The 8,907-nt window shown below is 49.1% G+C and overlaps 1 protein-coding gene across 1 annotated transcript in view; it reads right to left on the reverse strand.

Moving 5' to 3' along the window:
- The window catches only part of abcb7 (ATP-binding cassette, sub-family B (MDR/TAP), member 7), a 62,526-nt gene that overhangs the window by 25,109 nt on the left and 28,510 nt on the right, over positions 1–8,907 (reverse strand). The window contains 6 exon segments of the mRNA XM_070441389.1: positions 5,137–5,184; positions 5,187–5,255; positions 5,258–5,290; positions 5,293–5,305; positions 5,970–6,057; positions 6,230–6,318. Coding sequence (XP_070297490.1) covers positions 5,137–5,184; positions 5,187–5,255; positions 5,258–5,290; positions 5,293–5,305; positions 5,970–6,057; positions 6,230–6,318 — 340 coding nt within the window.

Consider the following 8,907-nt stretch of genomic DNA (forward strand, 5'->3'; position numbering starts at 1 on the left):
GATCACAGGTCTCTAACTGTTCATAGAGCCCTTGTCAACGGGACATTACAGTGAAGTTATAGATAGTTGCATAGAGTAGCTGGTAAAAGCTAGTACCATCGTCATCACCCAGGTCTCCTACTGTCATAGAGCCTGTCAACAACAACAGGAAGTTAGAGACGGAGAGAGCTGGAACAGCAGACTTCACCATCACCAGGTCCTACTGTCATAGAGCCTGTCAACAACAACAGGAAGTTAGAGAGACGAGAGAGAGATGGAACAGCAGACCCTTCACCATCACAGTAGTCTTACTCATAGAGCCTGTCAACAACAACAGGAAGTTAAGAGACGGAGAGAGCTGGAACAGCAGACCCTTCACCATCACCAGGTCTCCTACATTCATAGAGCCTGTCAACAACAACAGGAAGTTAAGAGACGGAGAGAGCTGGAACAGCAGACCCTTCACCATCACCAGGTCTCCTACAGTCATAAGAGCCTGTCACAAAACAACAGGAAGTTAAGAGACGGAGAGAGCTGGAACAGCAGACCCTTCACCATCACCAGGTCTCCTACAGTCATAGAGCCTGTCACAACAACAGGAAGTTAAGAGACGGAGAGAGCTGGAACAGCAGACCCTTCACCATCACCAGGTCTCCTACTGTCATAGAGCCTGTCAACAACAACAGGAAGTTAAGAGACGGAGAGAGCTGGAACAGCAGACCCTTCACCATCACCAGGTCTCCTACTGTCATAGAGCCTGTCAACAACAACAGGAAGTTAAGAGACGAGAGAGGCTGGACAGAGCAGACCCTTCACCATCACCAGGTCTCCTACTGTCATAGAGCCTGTCAACAACAACAGGAAGTTAAGAGACGGAGAGAGCTGGAAAGCAGCCCTTCACCATCACCAGGTCTCCTACAGTCATAGAGCCTGTCAACAACAACAGGAAGTTAGAGACGGAGAGAGCTGGAACAGCAGACCCTTCACCATCACCAGAGGTCTCCTACTGTCATAGAGCCTGTCAACAACAACAGGAAGTTAAGAGACGGAGAGAGCTGGAACAGCAGACCCTTCACCATCACCAGGTCTCCTACGTCATAGAGCTGTCAACAACAACAGGAAGTTAAGAGACGGAGAGAGCTGGAACAGCAGACCCTTCACCATCACCAGGTCTCCTACTGTCAACCTCAACAACGTCAAACTTCACAGCTACTTAAAGGAGGAATCTGCAGAAGGTGGTATGTTGATTTTGTATGTCAATTGATTTGGACATCACAGCACTGATTAAAGGTTGTCTATCATTCTATTAGGGTAGACTAACCTGTCATGATGCCCTTGTAGCCATCACCGTTAGTTACGGTTAGTTCAGTCGGAGGTTACCGTACCATTAGGTTGGTGTCATTAAAACTCGTTTTTCAACCACTCCACTCATTTCTTGTTAACAAACTATAGTTGGTTAGGACATCTACTTTGTGCATGACACAAGTCATTTTTGCAACAATTGTTTATAGACAGATTATTTCACTTATAATTCACTGTATCACAATTCCAGTGGGTCAGAAGTTTACATACATAAGTTGAATGTGCCTTTAAACAGCTTGGAAAATTCCAGAAAATTATGTCAATTAGCCTATCAGAAGCTTCTAAAGACATGAATAATTTTAGTCAATTAAAGGTGTATTTGTGGATGTATTTCATGGCCTACTCTTCAAACTCAGTGCCTCTTTGCTTGACATTATAGGAAAATCAAAAGAAATTAGCCAAGACCTCAGAAAAATTGTGGACCTCCACAAGTCTGGTTCATCCTCGGGAGCAATTTTCAAACACCTGAAGGTACCACGTTCATCTGTACAACAATAGTACGCAAGTATAAACACCATGGGACCACACAGCCGTCATACCGCTCAGGAAGGAGACACGTTCTGTCTCCTAGAGATTAACGTACTTTGGTGCGAAAAGTTCAAATCAATCCCAGAACAACAGCAAAGACCTTGTGAAGATGCTGGAGGAAACAGGTACAAAAGTATCTATATCCACAGTAAAACAAGTCTATATCGACATAACCTGAAAGGCCGCTCAGCAAGGAAGAAGCCACTGCTCCAAAACCGCCATGGGGACGCCATGCACATGGGGACAAAGATGGTACTTTTTGGAGAAATGTCCTCTGGTCTGATGAAACAAAAATAGAACTGTTTGGCCATAATGACCATCGTTATGTTTGGAGGAAAAAGGGGGAGGCTTGCAAGCCAAAGAACACCATCCCAACCGTGAAGCACGGGGGTGGCAGCATCATGTTGTGGGGGTGCTTTGCTGCAGGAGGGCCTGGTGCACTTCACAAAATAGATGGCATCATGAGGGAGGAAAATTATGTGGATATATTGAAGTAACATCTCAAGACATCAGTCAGGAAGTTATAGCTTGGTCGCAAATGGGTCTTCCAAATAGACAATGACCCCAAGCATTCTTCCAAAGTTGTGGAAAAATGGCTTACGGACAACAAAGTTAAGGTATTGGAGTGGCCATCACAAAGCCCTGACCTCAATCCCATAGAAAATGTGTGGGCAGAACTGAAAAAGCGTGAGCGAGCCAGGAGGTCTACAAACCTGACTCAGTTACACCAGCTCTGTCAGGAGGAATGGGCCAAAATTCACCCAACTTATTGTGGGAAGCTTATGGAAGGCTACCTGAAACGTTTGACCCAAGTTAAACAATTTAAAGGCAATGGTACCAAATACTAATTGAGTGTATGTAAACATCTGACCCACTGGGAATGTGAAGAAATAAATAAAAGCTGAAATAAATCACTCTACTATTATTCTGACATTTCACATTCTTAAAATAAAGTGGTGATCCTAACTGACCTAAAACAGGGAATTTTTTCTAGGATTAAATGTCAGGAATTGTGAAGAACTGAGTTTAAATGTATTTGGCTGAGGTGTATGTAAACTTCCGACTTCAACTGTAGGTTGTAGGGTGTCCAAAAATTCCGATTTCCAATTGTTATGAAAACTTGAAATCGGCCCTAATTAAATCGGCCATTCCGATTAAATCGGTCGACCTCTAGTAGGTAGCAACACATCTGCCACGCTGATCCTCAACACTGGAGCCCCTCAGGGGTGCGTGCTCAGTCCCCTCCTATACTGCGTGTTCACCCACGACTGCATGGCCAGGCACAACTCCAACACCATCATTAAGTTTGTTAGTGGCGGCAGGTATTCTAGTGGTTAGAGCGTTGGGCCAGTAACCGAAAGGTTGCAAGATCGAATCGCAGAGCTGACAAGGTAAATATCTGTCCTTCTGCCCTGAACAAGGCAGTTAACCCACTGTTCCTAGACTGTCATTGAAAATAAGAATTTGTTCTTAACTGACTTGCCTAGTTAAATAAAGTAAAAATAAATAAAAATTTAATGTTTGCAGATGACACAACAGTGGTAGGCCTGATCACCAACAACGACGAGACAGCCTATAGGGAGAAGGTCATAGATCTGGCTGGGTGGAACCAGAATAACAACCTATCCCTCAACGATGAGACAGCCTATAGGGAGGAGGTCAGAGACCTGGCCGGGTGGTGCCAGAATAACAACCTCTCCCTCAACGTAACCAAGACTAAGGAGATGATTGTGGACTACAGGAAAAGGAGGACCGAGCACGCCCCCATTCTCATCGACGGGGCTGTAGTGGAGCAGGTTGAGAGCTTCAAGTTCCTCGGTGTCCACATCAACAACAAACTAGAATGGTCCAAACACACCAAGACAGTCGTGAAGAGGGCATGACAAAGCCTATTCCTCCTCAGGAAACTAAAAAGATTTGGCATGGGTCCTCAGATCCTCAAAAGGTTCTACAGCTGCAACAGCGAGAGCATCCTGACTGGTTGCATCACTGCCTGGTACGGCAATTGCTCAGCCTCCGACCGCAAGGCACTTCAGAGGGTAGTGCGTACGGCCCAGTACATCACTGGGGCTAAGCTGCCTAGGGTATAGGGGTTAGTTAGGCTATAGGGTTTAGTTAGGGTATAGGGTTTAGTTAGGGTATAGGGGGTAGTTAGGGTATAGGGGGTAGTTAGGGTATAGGGGGTAGTTGGGCTATATTGGAGGTGTAGTTAGGGTATAGGGGGTAGTATAGGGGTATTTATTAGGGGTAGTTAGGTGGTGAGAAGTGGGGTAGTTAGGGTATTGGGGGTAGTTAGGGTATAGGGGTAGTTAGGGTATAGGGGGTAGTTAGGGATATAGGGGGTAGTGTTAGGGTATTAGGGGTATAGGGAGGTATAGGGGTGGCGGTATAGGGGTAGTTAGGGTATAGGGGGTAGTTAGGGTATAGGGGTAGTTAGGGTAGTAAGGGGTATTATGGGTAAGGGGTTAGGGTATAGGGGTAGTGGGTAAGGTATAGGGGGGGGTATAGGGGGCAGTTAGGGTATAGGGGGCAGTTAGGGTATAGGGGGCAGTTAGGGTATAGGGGGCAGTTAGGGTATAGGGGGCAGTTAGGGTATAGGGGAGCAGTTAGGGTATAGGGGGCAGTTAGATGGGGTATAGGGGGCAGTTAGGGTATAGGGGGAGTTTGAGGGATATTGAGGGGGCAGTTAGGGTATAGGGGGCAGTTAAGGCGTATAGGGGGCAGTTAGGGTATAGGGGGCAGTTATAGGGTATAGGGGGGGCAGTTTAGGGTATAGGGGGCAGTTAGGGTATAGGGGGCAGTTAGGGATATTTAGGGGTAGTTGGGTATAGGGGTAGTTAGGGTATAGGGGGTAGTTAGGGTATAGGGGTAGTTAGGGTATAGGGGGTAGTTGGGTTAGGGGTAGTTAGGGTATAGGGGGTAGTTAGGGTATAGGGGGTAGTTAGGGTATAGGGGGTAGTTAGGGTATAGGGGGTAGTTAGGGTATAGGGGGTAGTTAGGGTATTAGGGGGTAGTTAGGGTATAGGGTTTAGTTAGGGTATAGGGGTAAGTTAGGGTAATTAGGGGGTAGAGTTTAGGGTATAGGGGTGTATAGTGGTATGGGTTAGGGTTTAGTTTAGGGTATAGGGGGTAGTTAGGTATAGGGGTAGTTAGGGTATAGGGGGTAGTTAGGGTATAGGGGTAGTTAGGTATTAGGGTTAGTTAGGTATAGGGGTTAGTTAGGGTATAGGGGTAGTTAGGGTTAGGAGGGGGTAGGGGTAGACTGACCTGACATGATCCCCTTGCTAGCTAGCACCATGATACAAGTGAGGCCACACTAAAGATGACACTCTGTCCAGTTAAGCATGGCCAGGGTGTGGTCGTCTTCAGGGAGGAGGACTCGTAGTCTTCAGATAACCATCATACTTCTCTGCTTCGTATTCTCATTGTTGAAATACTGGAACAGAGAGAGAGAAGGAAACTGTTCTGATGTGTCACTTTGAACATGTAGAATAATTGTCCACATTTACTTTCCTCAGCCAACAAGACGAGATAAGAACAGCTATCACTAAGCCTATGTCAATATACTTTAGTAGAAGAGTTTAGGCTACCTATTGTATTGGTCAGCTTGTGGAGAAAGAAATGGCCTGTTCCAACAGACTCTGGGACAGTGGTGGGACCGGTAGATCCACATTAAACCAGTAGCCAGGTCTCATACAGTATTTATTTAAAGCATTTGTTTGATGCTTTGATTTTGAGCTAGAGAGGGCAGAAAAGGTAGAGGAGACGGAGAAGGAGAGGTAGAGAAGAGACGAGAGAAGGAGAGGTAGAGAAGACAGAGAAGGAGAGGGTAGAGAAAGACGGAGAAGGAGAGGTAGAGAAGACGGAGAAGGAGAGGTAGAGAAAGACGGAGGAGAGGGAGAGAAAGACGGAGAAGGAAGAGGTAGAGAAAGACGGAGGAGAGGTAGAGAAAGACGGAGGAGAGGTAGAGAAAGACAGAGAAGGAGAGGTAGAGAAAGACGAGGAGAGGGAGAGAAAGACGGAGAAGGAAGAGGTAGAGAAAGACGGAGAAGGAGAAGTAGAGAAAGACGGAGAATGAAGAGGAAGAGAAACGGTCTCACCTTAACGGTCTCATAGTTCAGTAAAGAGTCAATAGCAGCGTTTCCTGCCTCGTTGTCGGCCGTGTTCATCTCTATCCTGAACCGAGTCCTGGAGAACAAGATGGACGCCAAGGGTTACACAGCTGGGAAGAATTCACAGGAAAAGGTAGCTTCAGCTTTTCTATCCTGCTAGCTATAGCTAAGCCAACCACATATATGCCTAGTACAATGTAAACCAACAGGTAGCTAAGGTCATCTGTCAACAACCTAGAGGACTGTACCTCCACTGTGTGACAGCAATGGTGAAGGCCGTATACGCTCCCAGAGTACCCAGAGTCACCGCAGCAAATTCCACCCCGCATTTATAATACTAGAGAGACAGGGAGACATTTTTAATATTGTACAAAGGAGGGAAACATAATGCTGAGTAACGAGGGAGAAAGCCATCAAACTGGAGGCGGATAAAGACATTATGAAGGTATCACTTCAACGGACCACCAGAGCTGGAACATCAGAAGTCAACCAACCACGTCTGAATTATAAGACTCTATTAGACTCACCAGGTAGGTAACACTACTATAATATATATTACATTTCTGCCCATTTCAACATCAAATGGACTGTTGGAGAGGAAACTATTACTGTAGGACTGGTCCCGACTGCTAATGCTGCTGTAAGGGCAACGGCGCCAGTCCGGCCGGGTTCAAAGGTACTGGACCGGCCGGGTTCAAAGGTACTGGACCGGCCTGGTTCAATGGTACTGGACCGGCCGGGTTAAAAGGTACTGGACCGGCCGGGTTCAATGGTACTGGACCGGCCTGGTTCAATGGTACTGGACCGGCCGGGTTAAAAGGTACTGGACCGGCCGGGTTAAAAGGTACTGGACCGGCCTGGTTCAATGGTACTGGACCGGCCGGGTTCAATGGTACTGGACCGGCCTGGTTCAATGGTACTGGACCGGCCGGGTTAAAAGGTACTGGACCGGCCGGGTTCAGAGGTACTGGACCGGCCGGGTTCAAAGGTACTGGACCGGCCGGGTTCAAAGGTACTGGACCGGCCTGGTTCAACGGCGTCTGAACTAGTTATGACATTATTACTGTGAAGAGGATAATAGCATCAACTCCAGCTTCCTTTCCATATGCTAACATGGAGGACAGTCTCCATGGCTGTGGAGTCCACACGCTCTAACAAGGGTTGGTACAGGGACAGGGTTGGTACAGGGACAGGGTTGGTACAGGGACAGGGTTGGTACAGGGACAGGGTTGGTACAGGGTTGGTACAGGGACAGGGTTGGTACAGGGAAGGGTTGGTACAGGGTTTGGTACAGGGGCACAGGGTTGGTACAGGGTTGGTACAGGGACAGGGTTGGTAACAGGGACAGGGGTTGGTACAGGGACAGGGTTGGTACAGGGGCAGGGTTGGTACAGGGACAGGTTGGTACAGGGTTGGTAGCAGGGACAGGGTTGGTACAAGGGTACAGGGGTTGGTACAGGGACAGGGTTGGTACAGGGACAGGGTTGGTAGCAAGGGTTGGTACGGCAGGGTTGGTACAGGGTTGGTACAGGGACAGGGTTGGTACAGGGACAGGGTTGGTACAGGGTTGGTAACAGGTTGAGCAGGGTTGGTACAGGGACAGGGTTGGTACAGGGTTGGTACAGGGACAGGGTTGGTACAGGGTTGTTGTACAGGGGCAGGCGTTGGTACAGGGTTGGTACAGGGACAGGGTTGGTACAGGGTTGGTACAGGGGCAGGGTTGGTACAGGGTTGGTACAGGAGAGGGTTGGTACAGGGGCAGGGTTGGTACAGGGTTGGTACAGGGACAGGGTTGGTAGGTTGGTACAGGGCAGGGTTGGTACAGGGTTGGTACAGGGACAGGGTTGGTAAGCAGGGGGCAGGGTTGGTACAGGGTTGGTACAGGGGCGGGTTGGTACAGGGTTGGTACAGGGGCGGGGTTGGTACGCGGAGGGTTGGTACGGGGCGGGTTGACGGGTGAGGTGTAGGGGCGGGTGGTACAGGGGCAGGGTTGGTCAGGGCGGGGTTGGTACAGGGGCAGGGTTGGTACAGGGTTGGTACAGGGCGGGTGGTACAGGGTTGTAAGGGAGGGTTGGTACAGGGCGCAGGGTTGGTAAGGGTTGGTAGCAGGGCAGGGTTGGTACTGGGCAGGGTTGGTACAGGGGCAGGGTTGGTACAGGGGAGGGTTGGTACAAGTGCAAGGTTGGTACAGGGTTGGTACAGGTGCGGGGTTGGTACAGGGGCAGGGTTGGTACAGGGGCAGGGTTGGTACAGGGTTGTACAGGGTGGTACAGGGGCAGGGTTGGTACAGGGGCAGGGTTGGTACAGGGTTGGTACAGTACAGTGATATATCCTCCTACTCTACTGTCAAACTGACAGACTAATGTTCACCAGACATGATCATATATCCATACATACTGAAGCAGGGGGACTCTACCCACCAGGACAGCAGAGACCAGCCCCATTTCCAGCGCAGTGGGTCCCAGGTTGAAGACGATAGCAGAGAGGACGAAGGACCCTCTCACCCCCTACTCCCCCACCCTCACCCCATTTCTATAGTTAGGGGTTACCCACCAGGAATAGCAGGACCAGCCCCATTTCGCAGCGCAGTGGGTCCCAGGTTGAAGACGATAGCAGTAAGGACAAAGGAGATGCCGCTGGTTGCCCCTGTAATTGGCCTTCTGACAGCGCCCCGTCTGCGGGCCCAGGTTGGAAGCCGCAGGTCCAAGGCTGTTGGAGGTGCAGGAACACGTTCTTGGGATGCGCGGATGGAACTCTGGGCAATCTTTCCCGAACACGTGCGTTAGGCAGCTCGTTGAAGAGGGCCGAACCAGCACGGGACACACGTCTTGGGAGAAGAGGAGGAAAGAGGATTTCATGGAGGAGAGAATGGCAAAGCCAGCCTTTATGCAAACAGAAGGACGGATAGAGATCAATTGATTGGATT

The sequence above is a fragment of the Salvelinus sp. IW2-2015 genome, unplaced genomic scaffold, assembly GCF_002910315.2.
Source record: "Salvelinus sp. IW2-2015 unplaced genomic scaffold, ASM291031v2 Un_scaffold3878, whole genome shotgun sequence".
NCBI classification, from domain to species: Eukaryota; Metazoa; Chordata; class Actinopteri; order Salmoniformes; family Salmonidae; genus Salvelinus; species Salvelinus sp. IW2-2015.